Source organism: Triturus cristatus, chromosome 6, assembly GCF_964204655.1.
Source record: "Triturus cristatus chromosome 6, aTriCri1.1, whole genome shotgun sequence".
Taxonomy (NCBI): domain Eukaryota; kingdom Metazoa; phylum Chordata; class Amphibia; order Caudata; family Salamandridae; genus Triturus; species Triturus cristatus.
Window position 1 is genome coordinate 1295370435 of NC_140589.1, and position 25639 is coordinate 1295396073.

The following is a 25639-nucleotide window of genomic DNA, read 5'->3' on the forward strand; positions in this document are numbered from 1 at the left end:
ATTCTCTCTCTAACTCACGGATTTTCTGCTCACAGGATGCCAACTGTTGGCGAATATCTTTCAGTAGGCCCGCACTTGTTCCAATGCAGATCCCCCTAATGGTAGCCTTAAACGCCTCCCACAGCAACCCGGGGTCTTCTGTGGTTGGCGCATTTAATTCAAAGTATTCCGTCACGGCCTTACCAATTGCGTCTTCATATAAAGGGTCAGTTAGCGCTCTAGCATTAAATCTCCAGCTAAATGGGGGAAGGGGTGTAATTCGGTATCTCAATGGTGAGCTTTACCGGATTGTGATCCGAAAGCGTCCTAGGCAAGTGGCATATGGATCTCGTCCACATGAGCACCGCCTCATTTCCCAACCAGTAATCTATCCTGGACCAGCTACTACTAATCGCTGTCGTATGTGTCGCCTCTCTGCTCTCCCGGTTCCTGGCTCTCCAGATATCCTCCAGTTCCCTATCCTCCATTATGGCCAGCAATTTTCTCCTAGCCCTAGTATGCGGTTCAGTGGTGTTACTCGACCTGTCCCATCCGTCCCGCAACGCTATATTAAAATCTCCCCCCCAGATCAGTGGTATTTCAGGTAGTTCCCCCAATCGTGTCCATACCTCATCATAGAAGTCTGGGTCATCTATATTTGGTCCATAAGTATTCACTAATGCCACTTGCTGACCCCGCAGTCTTCCCATCACTAGTACAAAGCGCCCCATCTCATCTCTTTATGCGTGGACTCCACATCAAACTGCACCCCTTTCTTAATCAGTATCATGACCCCTCGGGAATAGGAAGAGTATGACGAGTACTGCACCGTCTCCGCCCATCTACTACCCACTCGCATAGGGGCTGCCGGCGTCATATGTGTTTCCTGTAGCATTGCAATATCAATGTTATGTCGATCTAAATATGCCAAAACCTGCCTTATTTTCTTGGGGTTGTTCAGCCCCCGTACATTCCACGTCAGTAAAGATAATCCAGTATCACGTAGCGCTCTACCCTCCATCATACACCCATGCGGTCCATAATGTCACAACCTCTGTTCGGACGTCGCCCCCATTGCAGTCAACCTCGCAAATCCTGCCCGCACCTCGTGTCACAATACCACCCTTCATAGTGTTGTTGCTTCTGTCGTACCAAAACCTAATAAACAAACCCCAACGCCCCCTCCTCCGCCCCCCACCCACTTTAGCAACCCAACTCTGCCAAAGACATTTCCCATTATCCTGTAACATTACAACCCAACTGGATTTGGGGAACACCCGCGTGGGGGATCCACCAAGAGCGCACTTTTCCATCCAACCTAATGGATGTGGTCAGTTGTATAATCACAATACATGCCAAATCCCAGCACACCCCTCAGCTTCCATCAGAACAGTTATATATCCTAACATTTATGGTGCTATCAGGGAGTCAATATCTCACACGACGGGAGTTCACTCCGGCCCTCTTTTCCCCACAGAGCTCTTGTACTCACGTCTGCCATGCCTTACTTCTCCGTGCACTTGCCAGAGAGCTTGTGTACAATAGATTAATCAGCAGTATCTGCCTCTTACCTCCCCCGTACGCTCTCTCTTGCAGTATGCTTTCCGGTCGACACCCACCCCCCAAAAGATATATGGACCAGCCGGCAGCGTGTAGCTCACCACACTCAATCACCATCATATCCTCGATCTTTATCGTCTATTATGACCAACAGCGCACTTATCCATGTATTAGTTCTCAGTTCGAGTCTATGGCGGGATCCGCTCGACGTTGTTCCTTTCGCCGATTAACAGTCCTTTTGATGAAGTCCTGTGCTTCCCTAGGCGTCTGTAGCAGCGTTGTTTTCCCGTCGCAGGTGACCTTCAAACGCGCCGGGTACAACATAGCATAGTCAATTTGCAACTCCCGGAGCTTCTTTTTGATCGGGTTAAACTCCCTGCATGCCATCTGCACCGTTATTGTGAAGTCCGGGTAGAACTCCAGCTCGTTGCCCTGATAGTTGATCTTGCGTTTTTCTCGGGCCATACGCAGAATGGTGTCGCGATCCCGGTAGTTCATGATCCGCGCCACTATAGGTCTCGGAGGCAGTCCACGTTTCGGTCTTGGTGCTAGTGTTCTGTGCGCGCGTTCGACTAGGAAGATGGGTGATAGGGATTCCACTCCACACACAGTTTTAATCAATTCCTCCACATAAGTTTCCATCTTGGCTATGTTTGTGGACTCCGGAACTCCCGCTATTCGTACGTTGTTGCGACGGGACCTCGCTTCCAAATCCTCCGCCTTGTTTTTTATCACGTCCAGCAGTCGCTCCATGTCCGTACACTTTCGGGTTGTGGCGTGCGCTTCGTCCTCCACCGCCGATATCCTGGTCTCCGCTTCCACCAGACGTTCCCCGTGGCCATCCAGCTTCGCCGCCATGTTGTCCACGCGAAGCGTGATAGAGTCGAGCTTGCCATGTATGTCCTGCAGGCTTTGCTGTATGGCCTGGAGGGCACCCTCCATTCCCGCTGGCGCCGACTGTGCAATCTCCGCAGCCTCCTCAGATGACGCCGTGTGCGCTTTTGTCGATTTTTTCGCGTCAGATTGGAGCTTCGTCTGGCCGCGGTCGGCCTTTGCCATGGCGCCACACACCTCCCCGCACGCTTCAAGCCTCGTCCACTGCGCACTTCGTTCCGTGAGTGGTCTCTGTGGTGCTCGCGTCTGCACTACACTGCAATATTTAGCACTTCAGGTGTTCCTCCTCACCTCAGACGGCTCTCCTGGTTCCCCGATTGCCGCTTCGCACCCAGTGCCAGTCAACTGTGTCAGGCGCTCAACTCACCCTACGCCAGCTCTGCAGTGCACAACTTCAGCTGCCCTCTCAGCACGCAATCAGCCCTGCACTACATGCATCCGTTGTAGCGCCCGGTTCAGCCTCTCTCCATCGGTTACCGCCGGTCTCCTCCGAGTGATTTTACGTGTAGCGAGGCCGTGTCCCACTCGTTGCCTTCAGAAACCAAATGTCTAGTTCCTCTTTTCGCTCCTCACTTGTGTCCGCTCTTCTGCAGCCGAGCCCGACATGGCGGGCGCCATTTTGCATTCAGGTCGTCCTCTCGCCAGCGCCGTCCACCTCGCTCTGCCTTGACGCCGGTCCAGGGCCACAGCTCCAGAGACCCCCTCCTCCAGCCAGCAGCTCCACAGCGCAGCGACGGTAACTCACTTCGTCTCCGTAGGCGATCCCCGTTAGTCTCGTCTCAAACCGCTCTGCTACTCCAGCGCCGCCATGTTGTCCGCACCTCTGCCAGCCACGATCGTCCGGAGTATCGCGTTCGTCGGAGGTCTGCAGCGCCAGAGTTTCAAACCATCACACATTTAGTCCAGCATATATTAAGGGGCTTTGCCCCCGTTTGTAGGGCGCTAGGATCGTCGCATGTCGCCGATATCTGCCGTTTCCTCACACCGACCAGCGGAGCCGACTTAGCAGGCGGCCATCTCGCCGTGCGCCCTCTAGCGCCCCCAACCCAGATCTCTTGACTGGGGGAGAATGTCTGCATTGTCAGCATTCCGTCCATCATTTGTTTGTTGTAACATTTTTAGGAAGTTGGCATTTTCCTGCTGAATGTCTCTGGTAGCCTTTTCAGAGTTAATCCCCAACTGTCACATAGCAACCTGCTTGCGAATGGCTCCAGGAAAAGCAAACGAAGGGGCCTTGACAGGAGGAGGTGTGACCTCCTCCTGAAACGTTGGCCAGTGGGGGATGTGCCCATTGTCTCCACAGGCTTCAAAGGGGCATCCCCTCTCACAGGATGATGGAACTCACACCCAGGCCTGCCTCTACCATTGTCCAAGTAGTCAGAGTGCTCCCAATCCCAGTTGGGGGAAAACAGGTTACAGAACTGGTTTCGAGGGAGAGTTCCACATTTCCCTAGTCACACATCAAGGGTGTGCACAAAGCTCTGTCTAGGAATAGAAAGATTCTGCCATGATGGATTTTTTGGGCAGAGTATGGCATTGTGGGATTGTTTAGGGCTAGACCCCAGAAAATGATGTCAAAGTGCCTAGCGCATTGAGACGCTAACGGGCGATTAGCCGCGCTCTTTAAGAACCCTGATTGAAAGTGTGTAGGGTTGCCCCGGGGCATTTTTCCCTATTGGACAGAAACATTCCCCTACCCACAAGCTAGTGCCAGGCATAAACATGGCACCACTACGTAACTTCTTCAGAACACCTCTAGATTTGTGGAAGACAGAAGGACTGCACCTGCTGAACCCTGGACTTCAGAAAATGGACCATCCCTACTGTACCTTGTGGAAAGAATCCCCAAGGGCTGGGCCTGCACCCACTTATACCCAGCACTGAAGAGTGGTTTCCAAGGGCTAGATGGCTAACTTCTTGTGAAGTTCCAGGAACACAAACGCTTCAAGAAGCCTAAGACTCTGCTGAGCCCAACTGATTAGTTCCAACTGGATTTTTCCCGGACAATGCTGGAGACTGAGGACTAACCCCAAGTGGTGTGCAAAAGGTCCCGGACCATTGGCTGATGAGGATTGGGCTTTCTCCCCATCAAGAACTGCAAAGCGATACACTTCCAACTTTAAAAAAAAAAAAAAAAATCCAAAAAGAATTAATGGCTACCACTGGACTGCCTCCGAGGTCTCATCGCCGATCAGATTTAACTTGCTGGTTCGTCCCGCTGAAAGACATTTGACTTCCAGAAAAGTTTCTATGTGAGAGCGTATAGGGATTCCACTGAGGGAGACATTGAGGAGCAGCAGACGAAACCTTCCTGGGCACAGACGTCAGACTTTGCCCGCTCTGAACTTTCCTGCTGTCGATGCTGCAAGCCTCAACTTTCCGGCAAAACCGAGACTCCCACCAAGGACATTCACACCAAATGGCTGAGGATGACAAGCCCTTCTTTGGATCAAGCTGGCACCTGGACCCACAGACTACTTCACTAATGAGTTTTTCTCCAACAAAAAGAAGTCAGAAGGTAACCTTTCCACAAGTTCGACCTTGGTCTCTGCATCTGACCCGTGCCTATCTCGGCCAGCCCTTACTTTGCCTGGGTCTAGCGCGACCAGATACCCACAGTTGGCGCTCTGCACTTTTTGGCACTAGAAATATTTAAAACTTCAACAACAACAAAATTAAAATATATCTCCGGTTCCCTACAACCAGTTGTTGTCGTTTTGGTGTATATGAGCACATTTAAATTTTCTCTTTTTATAAATTGGAGTGGGATTTTTGTTTGTTTTGTTTTCTACTTTTTAACTATTTGGTATTGATAAATGCTTTACATATTTATCTTAAATTAAGCCTGTCTGCTCTGTGCTACAGCTACCAAGGATTAAGCTCAGGTTCAAATTAATGAGCCTTAACTGGACCTAGAAAGGAATAATGCCTTTATTACTTGAAGAGGACTATCCACTTCAACCAGTAATCCACTTCTCATAGACAGAAGCCCCTGAATATGCATTTCCAAGTGGGAAACATACAATTTTTTCAAGTAGACAGAGTTAATTAAATAATTCGGTGATCCTTTAAAAAAAAAAAAAAAAAACGAGAAAAGATTACCATGTGGCAAGACATGGGGAGAGCTAGCAGTAGTCCTCAGAATCGCTGCCTCCCCGGGCCTAAAGGATGCCGTCATGATTTTGACAGGGGAAGATGTCCCGCGGAGACTGCTGACCATTGGCAAATGAAATAATGCTACCGTTGAGGTGTCTATCTATTCAAAGGTTAGAGACACCACAATTGAAGACAGAAAACATTGATACGCTACGCTCCAAATTGCAAATAGAAGGGGATGTCCCTTTTATATCCCATCCTAGTTGTGATTTGGACCTGGTTGCAAAAGCCCCTTCCGCATTGGGAAGATTTTACTGACACCTAAAACTACTTTTGTTAAGAGTTAAATTGTATTTTGTTGTCACAAACTATGTGATTGCGTGGATCAATGGAACAAAAGCAGCATGCTTCCGAAATAGAACAAAGTTAAATGATAAAAATATAATATTATTACATTTTTGTTTCAATAAGTATGGCACTCTTCTGACATGGTATGGCTTCACAGCATGATACTTTCTTAGCCAGCACAACAAACTATAAGAGAACCAAGAGAAATGCCCTTGCTCTCAGTAGATGCACCTGTTCATGACACACTGTCTATGACATTAACAGAGGACATCAATGGTCTCTCTGCACATCAATACAGGCGTTCATACTCATCACTACTAGGGTTACTAGTACAAACCATCAAAGCACCGTACCTCATGCCCGTCGATCTCCGTCAACTCTTCCTCAACAACGATCAGTGTGGAATCTGAACTCGAAGCCAGGGGCCACTCGTGGACCAGAATTCGAATGCTTATAGAGCCCCAGCGTCCCTGACCAGCAGAATTATTCGAATCTAAACTTGCTGCAATCAAAGGAAAAGGATACGAGTTTACCACCTCTCAAAATAAAGGACTAATCCCATATCCTCTACCTCCTGAACCCTATAGGATTCTGATTATTTCTACAAGGTTTACAAAATTTTAAATGCCTCCGGGATAAAAGAGGAAGAGGACAGAGACAAAGACAGATCTACGAATACAGACTTGTGTTTCTTTGTTTCGATCACTGCAAGCACACACTAATGCAATCTGCCAACACCCTGATTCAACAAGAGGTTAGAAACCAGTGACGCCTTATTAGTCTGATGACTTCACAAGTGAAGAGGTAACACTAAAACCCTTAGACGAGCTACAATGAGAAAAGATGTAAGCTACGCACCTGCATAAGGAAAAACATACAATTCATATCAGTTGCAAACTGTGTAGACTCGTTGATATTGTCAACATATTCATTATTATAGGTTATTCAGAGCACAAAAGAATTGTTAAATTCTAAAAAAAAAAAACAATTTAAATATAAGTCAACACTTCAATGACAGTGTTTCAGAATGCGCCAGGACAGCCCAAAAACGAATTTTTTGGGAAGGTTGTGACCTGTATGTAAATTGAAGGAAAACTGAACATGTAGCACACAAACTCATAACAGACTGCATGCGCTCTTGCATCGAAGACAGGCTGTGTGTAGATTGCGGAGGCTTTTTAAACACCGCAGACAGTCATTTAAAAGCTTACACTTATTTCTGGTACTCTGGTACAATGCATTTACCAATGGAGCATGGAAGATGTCCCTTTTTAAATGATCACATCCCAGCAAGAACACAGCTGGCATGTGTCTGTGCCGCACCTTTAAGAAATGCAAAAACAACAATTGATGGACAGAATGCAGAACAATGTCATACATTCAACCCAGTACAAAGATCTGGGCCTAATTCCATCGTTTTTTTGCACACCATGCCATTCCAGTTTGAACCGAGTCATATGCAAATCAGTCGTGACCCTGCGCCCAATAGGAACAGTCCAGCCCGAAATGCCAAGCCAGGGCAGGTCCTACCTGGACTGGAAACAAGCATCCTAGGACCGTTTTCGGGCTTTCAGCCCTCATCAGCCAGGATAGGTTGACTCCAGTGGCATGGAGAGCACGGGACCCACGTCTGGGCCTCACTGTGCCACTGGATTCAAGCTATCCTGGCTGAAGAGGAGTGAAACCCCGAAACCGGTCCTAGGATGCTTGTTTCCCGTCCAGGGAGGACCTGTCTTGGCAGTTCGGGCTGGACTGTTCCAATGAGGCACAGTGTCAAGACTGATTTGCATATAGCCAGGTCTTTACTGGGGTGGCATGGTGAGCAAAAGCATGATGGATGTAACCCAGATCTCTTGACTGGGAGTGAACGTTTTGATTTGTTCTGCATTCCGTCTATCAATTGTGTGTCTATTGCACCTTTAAGAAAGGCTAGATACAAAGATATTTTTCCCTTTAAGTTAAAGGGCATTTGCTGCGACCTTTTCTGTGAAATTCAGGCTTCAAGCTTCGGAGAGCAGCCTGGTGCCCATTGCCGATGACACAATAGGCGGCTACCCCGTACAGTGTTCTGTAGAACCAACCATGATCAGGTGGGTTGAAATCCTACTGTAGAGGTCGATGTGCAACATACAGCTCACAACATTCAATATCAACAGAGCCTTCTAGTCTTTCAAACTTCCAAGTTTAACACATAATTAATACTGTGAAGCGGGCCAATACTACCATCTACTTTTTAGTGCTAGATGAATTCAGTTTTGTGGTTTTTCCACGTAGTTGGTCAAGGTTATTTACTGGTTTTCTTGAAACCCAATATTATTCTGGTTGCCATAGAAAAGCTGGGAGCGTGCAAATTCTTGCAGAACAGGTGCGACTTCATATATTCATTTAATTCCTGTGTGACGGGAAGAACTTATGGAAAATAACCATCAAGAAATATGTCAACCTGTTTCACAATGTGCTCCTCTGTGTAGTTTCTGTGCATCAGGAATTAGCAGGAAGGGGGTGGAGTAAAAGCCAATGGTCTAATTTTTTTTTAGTTTTCCGTATTTCCACAGAAACATTATCTAAAGTTTTAACAAGGCAATGCAAGCCACCTACAATGCATGCAAGCAGGCTGCGAGAAATTAATATATAGACAACTTTCTAGGATGCATACATAAGAGGCGGCTTGAAGTTTGCAACAATGGAGATATAACTTGATACTCAGTTTACTACGAACAGACTGGCTTATCAGTATGTTTTCTCTTCCTTCAATACCCCTTTTGGATGTTCTATTTGTAGTGCTGAGCAAGGGACACAAGAATGTAAGACAAGATAAGCATGCCAGGATTGTAGTCAGTAAGGTGTGGAGTGAGGAAGGGCAATCATGTAAAGTGTTCTTCTGGAATTGATAGGAAACCACCTATGGGCATAGAAGAGCGGCCTGTGAACAAGTATAGTGACAAATGATGCATTTGTAATTACATTAAGCCAGTGATATTAGTAAAAAATAAATGTAAGCTTGAAAGATTATTTTAGAGAGGGATTAAAAGCCAGCAGGTTCATATTGTAAACGTTTCCTGCCATCTCAGCCCCGAGCCAATGGACATTGACTGTGGGAATTACAAGGAACATTCTGCCAACTGTATAATGCAGTACATTTAAGGATGCAGGGCATGTGTAGCCGCAGCACTGAAAAAATATTTTGAAAAAGCAGGATTCAATATGTCTGGGTGCTTTGCAGTCTGAATGCAGGCTAATAGTCTAAAAAGGGCTAATAATGGCCTTACAGTCCTCCTTTTAGTTAGGTCACAAGAATACTCACATATAAGGGTGTCGAACATCAGCCGGGTGACCCCACTCTTCACTGGAAGGTCATTCATGTACGTTTGTCCCTGAGACAACCTGAATATAAGAGTTACCTATAAGAGATACAAAGAGATTAAAAAAACCTGAATTACAGAGCGGACAATCTTGCAACCGAATTCCAATTAAGCAAACAAAGAGGTAATAATGACCTTAAATTAATAAAAAATTAACATGGACTCACCTGTACTTGTGCGTGTTCATTCTGATTCGGTGTTGTGACATTTATTTTGATAAGTTCCTGCAAAAGATCACCACACAATCAAATAGACATTCAAAATGAACAGCAAATTCAGAATATTTTATGAAGGTAAACATTTTTAAAAAAAAATCAAGCATGCTTTCTGAAATAAGTTGAAGTGGATTTAGGAAATCAGAGAGGAAGTGATAGTTCGTAACACTGATATACTTGGGAAAGACAGTTTTCTTTCACTTTAATAAAATATACAGTAGTTTATCAGAGTCGCTGTCCCTCTGGTTATGCAAATATATAGATTAATTCTCTTACAGAACATGTCTTTTGATAAACTATCTTTTCGAATATTCCTCATCTGGAATTGTCTCAAGTTTTCAGAATGGGATCAATCATGAAATGTATTTCTGTCAATTCAATCATCTAGCGCTAACCACCACTAGGTCTGACTCTCATAAGTAACATATACGTTTAGTTAGGGAATCGCACATTTCAACTCTGCCTAATTTCCCAGCTTCAAAGAGGGCACAAATAAAAATATTTCTAGATAATGTTAGGGACTCTGGACACAGTTGTTCTACCAGAATGTCTTATTTGTAAAGACTCCTCTATGTGTGAGCATGCATCCCTTAAGTGTGGGTATGACCCCCACCCCCAGGTTTTTAAAATGTTCAATTTGGGGCTAGGCATGCTTATGCCTCCTACTTTACATGATAATGTCTTGTCTGCATACACGAAGAAAAAGAGGATCATATAAAGCAGTAATGTATCATTTAAGAATGAATTGCTGCAGCAAGTTTGCTTGTTGCGTTCATTTATTCTTATTTTGTTATTAGAGAACTGCCTGCTGCTCTTGGAACAATGAAATAAGAAAACAGGTATTGGCAAAGCCAATCTGTCTCGCCTATCCAAGACCTATTGGCTTTGCCACTGTATTTTAGACATGTTGTACACCAGCGTGGCTGCTGTTTAGCATGGCTAAAAGTTAGTGGCACGGGGGAGAGTGGCATGAAGTGTCAGAGTGGAATGCCGAAGAGTGGAGTAAAGTGTTTGAGTGGAGGGGCAGAGCCCGTTGTGTATTGGAGTGGCATAGTGTGATGCCGCGTAGAGTGGAATACACTGAAGTGGCAACGGTGTGGAGTGCATTGGAGTAGAGTGTTACAGATTACAGTGGCATAAAGTGCAGTGGCATTTAGGGCTATGGCATTGAATTCAGTGGTGTACAATGCAGCGTGGTAGAATGCAGTGGTGTACATTAGAGTGGGGCATAGTAGAGTGCAGTGGTGCAGAGTGGAGTGGCGCTGAATAGAGCCAGGGGCATAGAGTGGTGTACAGTTAGGATGCAAAAGGCAGTAGTGCAGAGTCGAGTGGCATAGAGTACTGTGGAACAGAGTAGATTAGCGTTGAGTGTTGCAGAGTAGAGTATAGTGCAGTAGAGTGCAGTGGCGTAGAGTGGAGTAGAGCAGAGTGCACAGAGTAGAGTGACGCAGTGTTCTGTGTGTTGAAAGTGCAGTGTTGCAGAGTAGAATGTCCGAGTGCAGTGGTGTAGAGTACAGTAGCGAATAGAGCAGTTGCGTAGAGTACAGTGATGCAGAGTGGAAGGTAGTGGAGTAAAGTGCAGGTGTATATAGTGCAGTGGTTAACAGAGTGGCGTGGAGTTGCATAGAGTGGAATATAGTGGTGTAGAGTGCAGTGACATAGAGAAGATTGTTTCAGAGTAGAGTGAAGAGGCGTGGAGTGGTGCAGGGTAAATTGCAGTAGCGTAGAGTGACAGAGTGTAATGCACAGAGTAATGTGTTGTAGAGTGCAGTGGTGTAGATTAGAGTGGCGTAAAGTGGATTGGGGTAGTGTGCAGGGGCATAGGTTTGAGCGTTACATAGTAAAGTGCATTGCGTAGAGTGCAGAATTGCAGAGTGGTTTAGAGTGGAGCTGTGCAGAGCAGAGTGGTGTAGCCTAGAGTGGAGTGGTGTAGAGTGCAGTGCCAAAAACTGCAGTGGTGTAGAGTAGTGTGTTTTGGCATGGAGTAGAGAAGTGTAGAGTAGAGAGGCGTAAAATGCAGTAGTATAGAGTGGAGCAGAGTGCAGTGGCAAGGAGTGGTGAAAAGTGGAGTGTGCAGAGTAGAGTGTAGTGTAGTGTAGTGGTGTGGAGTGGTGTAGAGTGGAGTGGAGTATTGATGGTGTGGTAGCACACTGCCATTACAGGCAGCAATTGTTTTATTGAAATGACCCTTACTTTTGCACAGACATACGGTTTTACTAATAAAACTATACAGTGCACAGACGCCAATGTGTGAAAATTGCATAACCTAGTGTAATGATTTGTTTTGATCATACTAAAGTATTTGTTTCCAACACACTTCAGAAATAACAAAAAATGTGCTTCATTTGTGTACCTAATTCTGAAATACTTATACGGTCCATTTAAAAGTTGTCGTGTGCTAGAAAGAAACTCTTTCCTACCCCCAGTATCCAGCAAGAGTGTCACATAAATCCTCTCACTTTGAAGTCAGAGAAATAGAAGTAAACAAGTGCCCTCGAAAGACAGCGCCTGACATTTGACTTTGGTCTTTGAATACAAGGCAAATGTGACGAGATAAGAACAAGATTGACAGCCCTGTTTACAGAAAAGGAGCGCTGGGAAGGATCCTGCAAATAAGGTTTGGGCAAGGGAAGGTACAAACTCAAGCTGGACAGAGAAACAAATAAAGCCAGCAAATGGAAAGCAAGAAAACATGAGTAACAAACCACAAAGCCAATGGCAAGCAACAGACAGAATGCATTCCTAGGTCAACTTTCTGAGTACCACCGAGTTGCGTAACAATAAACATCTGTTATACAGCTCCAAGACACCCTTGGGTGAACGTGCACTTTACAAATACATATGTAATGTTATGTTTATGAATGTCCCCAGGATGTCTTTAGCAAACCGTAGGCTGGAACCTAAAAAGATTACAAAACTGCTTAATAGAATTGTTTGAGTTTTTCTTGTTTGTAGACACTATAATGGAAAAATAGGAGGAGCACAAATCCCCAGACCTAATTCAAAGATATACATAACTTGTTTATCACTATCAATAGAAAAAGAGATTCTGAAGAGCAGAACATGTCCTCAAAAGAGGGGAGGCAGGAGGACAATGACAAATCTACAGCAAAATCTGAGTACTTACCAGAAAAAAGTGTCACCAAAGTTAAGTAACATTCTTCTACGGGCAGAATATTTATATAGACGGACTCCCAAAGCAATGTCCCCAAAAGGAGGATGTTCTGGAGAGTACAACATAAGGCTGAACTCAGCTAATAAAAGCTCAAACCAGGGGGGCGTGGCCAAGATGGTGGGCAGGTGAGACATCTTTCTCACTCTCTCCAACCCACTGCTTCTCTTACCTTCTACAGCGCCCTTCCTGCCATTTCTCTCTCCCTCCCCTCGACCTCCATGATCGAAGATCATCAAAGTCTACCTGTTTTTGGGAATGGACTGCCTAGCCCTCTGCAGCGGAGCGGAGCGGTGGAAGTGCCGGAAGTACACACAGCGGCTGCCCAAAGCGGTGAATAGGAACCATATCAGCAGCGGCCCGTGGGGTCTCCCATGAAGTGGAGACTGCCCCGCTACGCTGCCCCTGCTGTGACTGAGGTTTGCCACTACTGCAGAGGAGGTGAGCTGCTGTGGCTTGCGATAGTGTCCTAGTTGGTGGAGGTGACTGGGACTGAACGGGCCCTGGGCCAGTCGGGCGTAAGTGGCTCATTGGGCCTAAGCACTACTTTCCTGTTTGAATAGGGGCTATTGCCCTCCAGAGCTAGCCCCACCCTTCATTGACTACAGCACCTATGACACGCGGAGCCCTGTGAGCTCAAGGTGGCCACTCACCTATCACCTATGCTGCCTAGTCGCACTGGGAGGCCACATGGCGGCAGCGGATGGAGCATAGGCCCTACGGCCTGTCGTGGCCCTTCATCTGCAGCTGTTGGTGTGGAATAGAGAGAGGCTGCTGGCTCACAGCCATGGGCCTGAAGCTTTGACGGGCCCCCTACATCCAGGCACTGGCCAGAGCAACCAACGGTGTATCACCTGCCCCCCTTCACATACAGTGACTCTTGCAAGACATTCTGGAGCCAGCTTTTTTGGGGTCCCTGCATCCTTGAGCACCTCCAAAATGCTTTGGGGATGTTCCTGTGCGGTGCTTGTGGGTGCCTCCCGCTGGCTCTATTTAGATCCCCAATGCCATAAGCCTAGTTTTTGTCACCGCTTCCTGGCCCAGGGATTGTTTACCTGGACTCTCGCTTGGCATTAATTGCAGACCTTGCTGCCATGGGCCTGTCCCACGCTCGATGACTGCTCAGTCATTGGAAGACTTTGACTGTGAAGCCTTTGTGGCCCCCTCAATATCAGCAGCACTTCCTATAGAAGCTGTGATCCTCGGTGAGGACCCTTACTCTATCGGCCACTTGGAGGTACGTTGACAGTTTGAACGCCCTCACAGTTCTGCAAATTTGGATGGCAAACTGGAGGGAGCTCCTTCATACAGACTGCATTGGGCGGCTCTCTACTTTGGCGGCCCTCCATCTGCCCACCTCCTGTGTGCTTTGTCGCCTGTAAGCCCTTGTACCTCAATGTACAGTCCCTTAACAATCCCACCAAACTGTCTGCTGTGCTTTCATTTCTGGAACAGTCTGGCAGCGATATTGGCCTTTTGCAGGAGACACACCTACTTTCAAAAGATAGACCCAGAATGCACTCCCAGTGGTTCCCTCGCCAGATCTGGTCCTCTGGCCTCTCCAAGAAGGGGGGGTAGCCATTCTCTTCTCCTGTGGTTTTAAAGGGGAGGTACCAGACACGACCATCGAAGTCAAGGGGCGTCTTCTTGCAGTTAGAATTAAATTGGGTAACTTTAATTTTACTTTACTAAACATATATGCACCTAATGAAGGTCAAGAACCCTTCATCCTGAATTCCCCGACTCCTGTCTTCAGGTCCCCAGAATCCGCCATCTTGATCGGGGGCAACATCAACTTAGTAATGGACATCGCACTAGAATGCTCTGGGCAGTGCTCTGAGAAAATGGGAGCTTTCTCTGCTTCGGGTCTACAGTGGATGGTAGACTGTGGGTTATAGGATGTCTTTGTGCATCTTCTCCCACTCTCTAGAGACTACTCGTTCTATTCAGCAGCCCATTAAAAATGTATGCACGCATAGACCACTTTCTCGCAACTGCGTCTCTCTTGGCACTTGTCGCAGAGGAAAGTCATTGCTCCCCGCTCTCTGTCGGATCATGCCCCCTATCCCTGTCTCTCCGAATCAATGTGACTCACCCACTGTCTTCTCACTGGTGTCTCAGAGATTCTTTGCTGCAGTCTCAAGTGGCAGTAGACTCCCTTCGACAGTATTACTGATTATCTTCGGACTAAAGACAATGGCAAGGTCCCTCTATCTTCCGTCTGGGAGGCCCTGAAACTTGTCAGGGAGAACTTATCACGCTTTCAGCTGCCGAGAATCGGAAACGTCGAGATAAGGGGACTCTCTTATAAAAAAAAAGTATACGAATTAGAGGACATTTATAAGGAGACGGCCGCCCGAAGGTCTGGAGGGAACAGGAGAAGAAGAGGTTCCTCCTTAAACGTCTTGATCTCGATCGGGCAGAATATGCTTTAGTTTGCCTCAAACATAAATTCTATCTCGGCAGCAATAAATGCGGGAGGATGCTAGCTTATCGCCTTCACAGCCAAACCCACGCAGGTACGATTAGAAAGACTTAATCGGGCCTTCACTGGCAGCTCACTCTAATGCAGAGATTGCTTCTGCTTTCCGGGCCTTTTATAGCTCCCTTTACTCTACCGCGGTTTACTCTCAGAAAGACCCTCTCCCGATCTTACTAAAGCTAACTTTACTACCCTTCCTTCCATAGAGTTAGAGGCTTAGAGCAACCAATATGTATTGACAAAGTAATCTTGGCGATTTCCCTCCTGAAACTTTTAAAATACCCAGGACCAAATGGTTTTGGTGGCCTTTTTTATAAGGTTTCCTGCCAAGAGCTTGAGCCCATACTCACTAGACTGTACAATTCATTCGTAGATTCTGTCTCTCTTCCTCTATGTTGGAAGCCGCTACCTCGGTTATACCGACACCTGGCAAGGATCCGAATCAATGTGGGTCTTATAGGCCCATTTCTTTACTGAATATAGATGCTAAACTATTCACTGGTTCCTGGAACAACGCCTGAACCCGGATTTAATCAGGCCTGACCAACCCAAATTCATTCCGGCGCGTCAATGCAGAGATAACACCAAGCGCCTTCTCCATTTTCTGGATAAGATTCAAAGATCTAGGAGGGCGGCTTTGATCCCCTCCATAGACCGGGAAAAAGCATTTGATTGCGTCTAATGGTCCTATCTCCTCGCAATCTTACGCCAGTTTGGCTTTGGGGAAGAGTTCTGCCGATGGCTCCAATGCATCTATAGCACACCTAGGGTGTCGGTGATGGTTAATTGCCTCTTCTACTCCTCCTTTACAATATCTCGGGGCACATGACAAGAGTGCCCTTTATCCTCGCTTCTTTTCGACTTCTATATGGAACCCTTTGCACAACGGCTGCGAGATAATCCTGACAGCACCGGTGTGGCATTTGGAGGTGACCAACATCTCATCAGCCTTTATGCAATTAAGTCATCTTATCCATAACCAACCCCATGTCCTCAATCCCTGCACTAGTTTCTGAACTCCATCTATTTGGTGCTGTATCTGGTTTAAAGTAAACCTTCAGAAATCACAGATTCTGAACCTCTCCGTGGAGCCTGCGCACAAACTTGCCCTGCGTGCACAATTTCCGTTTCAGTGGGCAAAGAACTCCATTGATTATCTTGGTATCAAATTGGCCGGTTCCCTTTCCAGGACTCTGTCTTATAATTATTCGGCCCTTATCTCCCAGACAGAGCATTAGCTTCATGGAGACAACTTCAGCTGTCTTAGACTGGCCAAATAGCAGCTAAAAAATGTCACCATACTCCAGCACAATTTATACATCTTTCAGACGCTCTCCCTGATCCCTCCTCCTAAGACTCTGTGATCCTTGCAACTAGCAATAAGCAACTTCTTGTGGGGTGGTAAAAGATTTTGTCAGAAAAAGGATGGGGGTTCTAATGGTGCTCCAATATTTCCAAGCAGTAAAACTCAGTTTCTTGGTGGAATGGAACCACTCAACATCTGAAAAGTATTGCTCCTTTATGGACCAAGCCATTCCAGGCTCTAGTATTTGGAAATAGGTCTGGTTACCATGCAAGAACAGACCTGGGGCTTATACTCTTCCCCGATCACGAAACCCACGCTTAAAGTATGGGATGCGGTGGCAGTGCGATCTGGCCTCACAACATTCCCGTCTCCAATGATGCCGATCTTAGGTAACCCGGATTATCCCCTGGGGCTGACACCAGGGTTTTTCCAACAGCAGCAGTATGGGGGCTGCAAACGAATAGGATCTCTGTGACCAGAATGGGCTCATCCCCTTCAATCAATTACAAGCTGACTACTCGCTTACAGGGATGGAACATATTGTTTATATATACAGCTTCAGCGCTGGGTGACCTCCTTGGGATATCGGACGAGAGCGGGTGTCCTTGACTCCATTCGAGAAAGGGCTACTGCTTAAGAAGGCTGATAAACATCTCATATCTGAATTATACACCATGCTTGCCAGAAATGCCACCCTGCAAACACCAAAAGGCAGACTCGCTGGGAGACAGATGGGGCAGGCTCACACCCTAAGGAATGGGAAGACATCTTTCTCAGGGTTCACCACACAGCACACAACATGGCCAGTACTGAAACTGCTTACAAGATCGTCTCTTATTGATACCTAACACCAGATCAAATTCACAGATGGGATTCAGGGCATTCTTAGGATTGTTGGCAGGTTTGTGGAAATCCCAGGGCCCTCCTACATCTTTTATGGCATTGCCAGAAACTTACTAGATTTAGAGATCAAATTCTCTTTGATATTTTCATACCTCCATCCATAGGTTTCCTGCCTACACTGTCTTAGGGCTCCCGAACCCTCTGGCTTTCCCTTTACATTCCACTCGGGGTAGGCAAATGGCACTGGCCCTTGCCGCTGCTCATCAGGTGGTTTTGTCCCTTTGGGCACCACTAAGTTTCCAGATCATACTTCCTAGCTACACAAATTATGGTATTTACTAGGGAAGGAAAAACTGTCCTTAGCTCTAGACCTCAAATTCATCTCTTACGTCGACTGGTGGCCCCTTTTTTTACAAATATTATCCTCTGAAATTAGAGCCTACTTCCTCCCCCTCTTTGAATTACTCCGACTGGTTCCCACTTATTCTCCTACTCTTGATTCAAGGTTGCCTCCGACCATCTATAGCTCCTCTCGTTGGTGTTGTCGCAAGATCTAGGTATTAACACAGACATTCTTGTATGGAGCCACAAGGGATGTGGGAGTGGGTATGGTTATCCTTTCTTTGTTACAGTTTAATGTTTCAAACTTCTGCCTGATTTGCGCTGCTAGCCCCAAGGTTGTAGGCAAATGGCTGTGTCTAATGTGCTATTTTTTACTCTGCTGCTGGCCATTGGTAGTAGGCGTACAGCTGTGTATTACCTTTGACAGGCTTAATCAACAGAATGGTTTCTAAAAAGCTCAAACCAGATAATGTTGCAAAATGGTGTACATTTATTGAGTCAGGCTCCTCTCCTCATGCCCTTGTTCGGATAGAACTCATTCATCCCTCCATCAGAGCAAAACCCCATCATCCTACCCCACCATGATACTGTGCAGCTTTGCAATTACCTTTCAAAAAGGTTTTAAAGACTTTGATGTGGGACATTAGGAAAGTAGGATATTAGGAAAGTAGGATATTATGTGGTGAGGCTGGTTAGGCTTCACTATGAAATACCTTCACAATACCCCAAATAGGTCCTATGGATTCACACTAATATATCCCTAGCTTAGTCCTTTAGTTATTTATGGACTTTTGGAATGTGTTGTATTGTGATATATATAGATTTTTATATGATGATGACTACAATAAACAATCTATATTTTTGATAAAATTCTGACTGATGACACTGATGATTCTCTACATGTCTGATTTATCTCATTTTGGTAGGTACATATATACACACTATGTCTCATACATGACTTGGTAAGCATCTTTGAAATATGGCGAAATACTCCGCCAACTGAATCTATTTCAGACAAAAGATTTGTTCCACACTTCACTGTTTTCCAACACTACCACCTGAACCCTGACCTCTGAGTTGAACAGGAGCAGAGAAATTAGAAAATACTTTCTGCACATGGACTGGCTTCTTGATCCCGACCCAGTCAACCTTCTTGATGGAAAAGAATATGATATTCCCTGCCTACCGTACAGTATTTATTCAGAATTTTACACCTGGCATCAACAACTTCCGGCTTTACTTTATTCACTCGCTTTCTGTCCATCCACTCAACTTCACCCCAGCTACTGTTCCTCTCAATAAGGTAAAAGGTGACACTCCAGTACTGATGTGCAGTGTGGTCCTCATTGCCCACAACATGTCCCTGAATACAGATTTCCATTCTAAACCATTAATCGATGGCAACTGCAGTTGATCTTTAAACACGTGATCCCCTCTCTCAACCAATCCGTTATTACAGGGATGTTAAAGGGAAGTCCTCATGTGCCATATCCCCAAAGATGCCAAAAGTGCATGCCTTTCTCAGGACACAAGGAGTACCATTGTCAATAATTAACCCTTCAGGGTACCTGCCACTCTCTTAAAAAGATCGCTTGAAGAAACTCAATGATGACACGCAAGTTTATATTCTCCACAATATTTACTTCAGGCAACTTGGAAAAGTATCTATCAAAACAAGACCAAATTTGGGCAGACTTAACACGATACCAAAATGACCAGAAATGCTAATCTGTGCCATAGCAAGTTACAGCAGGTTACAGGCATGAAAGGACCAGGTGTAGTCACGTGCATTTGGTCGGTAATAGCACATGCACAACTATCCCTGACAAAATGTTCTACACCCTCATCAACCACAGGCCACCAAAAATCCTCTCAATATGCGTTTCGTGGCACAAAACGCCAATATGCCCTTCATGAATTAAGTTCATGACTTTATTCTGCAAACCGTTAGGACCCACTAGTAACCCACACATTTGCAACACACCATCGACCACTGATAGTTCACCAGCAACCTTCTGGTAAGGAATTAAGTTATCATGTAACATCTTAGAATTGGGCCATCTTTGAGACAGTTATCTCCTAACAGTTTGTATTTCACAATCATCCTCTAGTGTTCTCTTCCACTGAACTTCAGACAATGCCCCTTTCATGGCAACCTCCAGAAAGCTAGTCGCACATAGCATCTCCAGGTCATCTGAATATTCTTGGTGAGAATCTGTCTCACAAAAAGGTAATCTCAACAAACAATCAGCAGCAAGAGCAAGGTTCTTTACACCGGCCACATATTCAAGGGTGGAATTAAATTCCTGAAGCGTGTACTGCCATTTGGCAATACGAGGAGTGACCCTACCTCCTCCAGAGGTGCTGAATAGATCAACCTGTGGTTTGTGATCATTTCTGAAGATAAACTAACCTCCCACACAAAGTTTTTAAAGTACTGTGTCCTCACGACAAGGTGGGGGTCACTTTTATTACGGTGAAATAAGTAGATTCTGCTACACGCAACGCTATAGATATTATTCTATGAGCCCTAAAAAAGACCTCAGTCGATCTATATTCACAGGTTTGGGTGTTTTTTTTCAATTGCTTCCAAAATATTTTGAGGAGAAGAGTTATGCAGTTCCTGTGGGTGAAGGAGGAGGAGGCTGGGTCGGTAAACACACATACCCTAAGGTGGAGACGGGGTGTCTCCCAATTTGGGAAGTGGGACCCTCACACACCCAGTTGGGTGTCATGCTTCATCATAGGGCTTGCTCCTCGTCAGGCCAGCACTGCAATGCCCGATGGGCACCCTACGAGGGGCTCTTTGAGATATTTTTCCCAAGCCGTTAGGTTTGGTGCGGGTTTGTGGCCTCGTGGTGTAGATTTGGACAAGGTATTGTGGTGGAATGGTGTGTGAGGGGATACAATGAGGAACAGTGGTGCTCCAAAATTAATTTAATCTGCGAGCCCACTGGTCCCAATTAATAACATTAATGATGTCACCGCTGATATAATGGTGAGGGGTGGCTACAAGTGGTTGGTTAACATGTTTCTCGCCTAGTGTGTGAGAAACCACGTGGCAATTTGTCAGGACCAGAAAAACTACACTATCTACACATCGGTTGGTTCGGTGAAGCTCTCCAAGATGAACCAAGCACTCTGCTACCTAACATTGAGGTACCTTTTTATTATATAAAGAATGGACCGACCTGTACAAGGGAAAGGACAAGGAAACACCATAACAGAAATCATAATTAAACAAAATAGACAATGAACACAGCAGCCTACAAAGCAAAAACAAGCCAAATCACATGCATGGGTGGTTAGTGCAACTAAAGAGTGTTTAGCCGTATAAAGTCAAAGAAGCAAAACATGGCACACACCATGGTACTGAGGTGAGGATGGTGGAAACCAACCACCGTTCAAAAATTACAACTAGGGACTCAACCGATTTGGGTTACGGTCAGGCTCCATAGAGTGAAAGGCAGAAGATGTACGTTACAAAAGTTAACATCCTGCCGGTTCAGAATCAGATAAATGTATTGGCAAGGTTAAAAAAAAAGACAATAGAGATGAGCTAAAATGGATGCACGCTGTGTGGGCGTACAGCGGTGCCCCCAGGGGAGCAGTCGTACTCCCAGTTCAGCCGCAATCCAGTGCCGGGAACCTACCCCTCACTACACCATGCTTGGAAGAGTGAGGGGGTGTGTGCAGGTCCGGTTTAAGTATCCACAGAGGCGTTGAACTCAGAACGAGTACCGGAAACTGCCCGGGCACATTTGCTGATCGGCACGTAAGTGCTCATGTGTGACCGGTTTGCGTTGGAAACAGGTGACGGCCATCTTGAGTGAGGAGTTTTGAACGGAATCAGTCGGCTACATAATCATGATGTGAAGTTGGGCGACATTGGGAGGTGGGCACATAGAAATATTGCCATGTGTATTCCAGTGGCTGCTTAATCATGATATGAAGCTGGTCGACTGTGGAAGGTTGGTAGACACTACGGGCATATAGAGGTATTGCCATATGTACCAGCTTGCATTGCAAGGGGGTTACAAACTGGATAAAATAAAACCTATATCCAAATTCTTCACCGTGTTTGGTGAATGGTCATTTGTGGGGCTAGTCACTTGTTGCCAATTAAATGTGTGGCAGTGGTTTGTCAGGGTGCACTCATGTTGAAGAACCATATTGGGCAGTCTAACTCCCACGAAAAAAAGACTTGAGGTCTGGGAGAAATTAGTAGCCCCAGTGAAAGGAGGAGAGCCACGTCGAAATGACATAAAGGGGTGGCCACGGGACTCTCAAAAGTGGGAAACTGGCCAGTTCTAATAACGCTCCTGTAGAACAGATGTAGGAAGGAGCCTATAAAGTAGAAGTAGAAAGAGTCTGTCAAACAAATCGTTCAACAAGAGGAGTGGGTAGGAGCACCACAGTACGGAGGCTTTGACTGACATAAATGACCACATATCAAAAGGGTGCACTCAGAGGAGGGGTGTGCAGTCATACGGTACTGTGTCTGACCTGAACGGCTACATGCCGTAGGGAGCGCTCAGTGGTTGGTTGCATGGTAGAAAGGATGGAATTGGAACAGTGTGGGGGCGAGGAAATGTCAGGTTATCCACTCCATGGGATATCTTCATTTTTACTCTGTTACTGTCACAAGACAGATGGAAAATCCAATGCTGTTCTTTCCTACAGAGTATGTGTAATCACAATTAAAGAGAGGGGGACAAGGAGCCTATTCGAACAAGGTCCTGGACCAATGCTCCAAAGGATACATGTAATAAAATGTAGATGGTACCAGTTCCTAAAGGGAAGTAAAGGGGCAGCAGCCTATTGCGGTTGCAGTGGGCAAAGGGAAAGCAAGGTAGTGGGTGTTGCTCCACAAGGGATGAGATGGGTGGGAGTGGTACTCCATGTGTATGTCGTGCCCTCACACACCTTTACAGGTGTAGAGCGTCATCATTGGGCACTGCTCCTCGTGGGGGTGGTGCTGCAGTCCCTCACGGGCCCTACTAGAGGGCTCTCTGTCGGCGATCTTTTAAGGAGTAGCCGCAGTTGTGCATGAGGGTGTGGGGGCCAAATGGTGATAGTGCGTGTGATTAAAATAACCCATCGGTACCCTAGTGGATTTACTGGTGAGTCCTCTGGGTTAGGTTAAAAGACACAGTGCGGGGATGGAGCTGCACTTTATGCTGGTTAAAGAGAGGGTTCAGCGAATATAGTCCTTCTACTCTCGACCCGTGTAGTGGTGTTCTAGTGAAGTTTATAGATAAAAGGTGGTCAACATGTTTCGTGCTCTACATGGGTCCCTAGTGGATCCCACAGCGCTTCATCAGGACCGTCAGGAAATAGTGAAGAAAAAGTAGAGTCAGGGAAAGACACCCTGTAATGCTACAAAACCTGTAGATGAGGTAGCGTGTACCTGGATAGGTAATGAGTAATGGATTATGCGTATACTCTGTTTCAAACCTAGTGGAGACAAAAAGGGAAAAAGAAGGGGGGACGGGGACGGACACAACTAATGTCATTGACAAAGTAAAGGCAAAATGCAGAAACACATTAGCGACTACACGGAGCTATAGGATTATCAGTGACGTCCCCTGCGGTGGATACAATAATGTTGGCATATGTAGTAGGAGTGTAGGGGACTCACTCAAAAGTTCGTACTCACTATAATGCGGATGTTTGTGCACAGCTTGCTGACAAGGAGTTTAGTGTCGTGGTAAAAACCACGATGTGTCAGACAAAGGTCCTAGCGAAGACCGGACACGGAGATCTACCTCGTGTGATGAATCTAATTGGTCTCGAGTGAAGGAAGCAAGTTGTACTGAATTGTCAAGGTCTCGTTGTGAAGAATCCATCCTTTGGTATTGTAGCCTTAATACCTAAGTGGGACTTCGGGGAGGGGGGGGGGAGGAGGGGGGAGGGGGGAGGGGGGGGGGGAGGCTGTCAGTGGTGTTAGCAAACACCGTCCAAACCGGGTATGTGGCAGAGTGCATCAGGGAGACGGTGAAACAGCGGGACTAGCGCTTGTATAACCATAAGAAAAAGACGGTAGTAGTCTTAAAGTCATGAGCACAGAATACACAATAAGGGGAATTGTAAGTTAATGTGCAAAGCGATTGATACTGTAGGCGCCAAGTTAGTGCCTAGGTGGGGGTAAAGGATACGTCTCTGATTGAGTCACGGCGTCGGGGCGGGAGTTGACATAAGCAGACGCCCGGTGTGCCGTTTGGTGCGGGACCCATCATAGAGCAGAAATGGGGCGTAAAATACTGAACCCCACGTAATAACACTGGTGAATAACTGAAAATGAATTAGTGGTTACAATATTGGTATATCATACCATTCCCTGAGTGGGGTAAGGCTTCTTCGGCAAGAGGAGGGAGAGTGGGGCGGGAAGGCTGTAATGGGAATAAATAGTGAGACGAGACTGAAATGGTTAGGAAGCATAAAAAACTGCAATGCTAGTATCGGTATGACTATTGGATTCGTCGTGGGATAGCAAGCCCTGGGTCAACTTACTTCTCACCGCCAGTACAAAGCCTGGAGACCTAGTAGCCTACCAGTCCGCCGGTAAACGCTGTCCATGTTCACCTCGTATATGTAGTCGCGCTTGCTAGGGAGGGAAACGTCATGGAGAAAGCGACCGCGGAGAGGTAGTCAGAGTATGGAGAGAGAGTGCGATGAGGAGCGGCCATCTTAGAAGGGTGTTGTTTGTAGGAAAAACAGTCAACTCCTATGTAAACTGTGATGCCGAGTCATGGTGGCTGTTCGAGTTGACAAAGGTAACAGATCAGACCAGTCAGACACGAGTTGAAAAAATACAAATAATCATGCATTGGGGTAGGGTAGCTGGAAGGATATTTAAAATAAGTGTGTCTACACTAGTGTACCAATAAAGTTGTAATTGATGGGAGTGGTCACAAATGATGTACCAACAGGGTGGAGCATCCAAATGTCAAGCAATGTGCATGTGAGACCATGGTATATTGTTCAGTAATCCAAGATTGGTAGTAGAAATTTGGAAAAGAGCTTGAATGAGGAGTGATGTGGCTGGGGTAGCCCATAGATGTGGGGCAAAAGTGCTAGTGGTGACATCAAGGTAATCACCCATGTAGCGCGGGATGTACTGTGCACACTTGATAAAGAGGATCTGAGGACGAAGTAGAAAGGTCTGGATTGGCAGTAGAATCCTATCTTATCAAAATAGGGGTGAAGTGCGTGTAACATCTAGTGACACGTCTGCTATCCTGAGGGAGACGCATAGGAGAGGCTAAATATATCTACGTGAATCAAAAGGCCAATTCGCTCCATGGTATGTCGTCATTAAGCCCTTCTCTATTGCTTTTGAGTTTGAAAACCCAGCGTTGTTCTTGTCTGAATAGGGTTGTTGCTGTCCAGTTGGGATTAGACTCAATACCGGTCCATAGTAGACTCTCAGGGGAGTGGTTCATTTCTAAGAAGTGAGATTGCAGTTTAGTTGTGGTTCTTTTGCATCGTATAGTGCTTTTGTGTTCTCCGATCCGTAGTTTCACTGGTCTAACTGTCATGCCTACGTATTTGGATCTGCATGGGCATGAGATCATGTAAACACAATTCTTCGAATTGCAGTTAGTATGTCGTCTCTGTTGCCAGGGTCTGGTAAGTCCCAAGTCTAATTCCTTAGATGATCTAGTTTGGGGACAAACTGAGCATGAGCCACATGGGTAATGGCCAATAACTGGTGGTAATGCCCATAGTGTCGGTTGTTGTGGAGTCGTGCTCTTGGGATGGGTATGTACAAGGATATCCCTTAGATTCTGTGTTCTTTTGTAGGCAAACAGAGGTGTGGGTCCGGGGTTGAAGTTGCCCATTTCGAGAATTCTCCAATGTTTTTTAACAATTTTCTGGATCTTGTTAGAGTTAGGGGTGAATGAGGTTACGCAGGTCAGTGCGTCGGTCTTGTTTTTTTCTTTAGTCTCTAAGAGGGCCTCTCTGTGATTATTCTTGGCTCTTTTGCGGGCTTGTTTGATGATTGTTTTGGGATATTGTCTGGCTTCAAGGTTCTTT

The 25639-nt window shown here is 46.1% G+C and overlaps 1 protein-coding gene across 2 annotated transcripts in view; it reads right to left on the reverse strand.

Moving 5' to 3' along the window:
• Positions 1 to 25639, reverse strand: part of GINM1 (glycosylated integral membrane protein 1) — a 185834-nt gene that overhangs the window by 102367 nt on the left and 57828 nt on the right. For both annotated transcript variants that reach the window (XM_085612251.1, XM_085612252.1), the window contains exons 2-4: positions 9407 to 9463; positions 9182 to 9278; positions 6231 to 6379 (exon numbers count right to left, since the gene is read on the reverse strand). In XM_085612251.1, coding sequence (XP_085468377.1) covers positions 6231 to 6379; positions 9182 to 9278; positions 9407 to 9463 — 303 coding nt within the window. The remainder of the gene's footprint in view (positions 1 to 6230; positions 6380 to 9181; positions 9279 to 9406; positions 9464 to 25639) is intronic.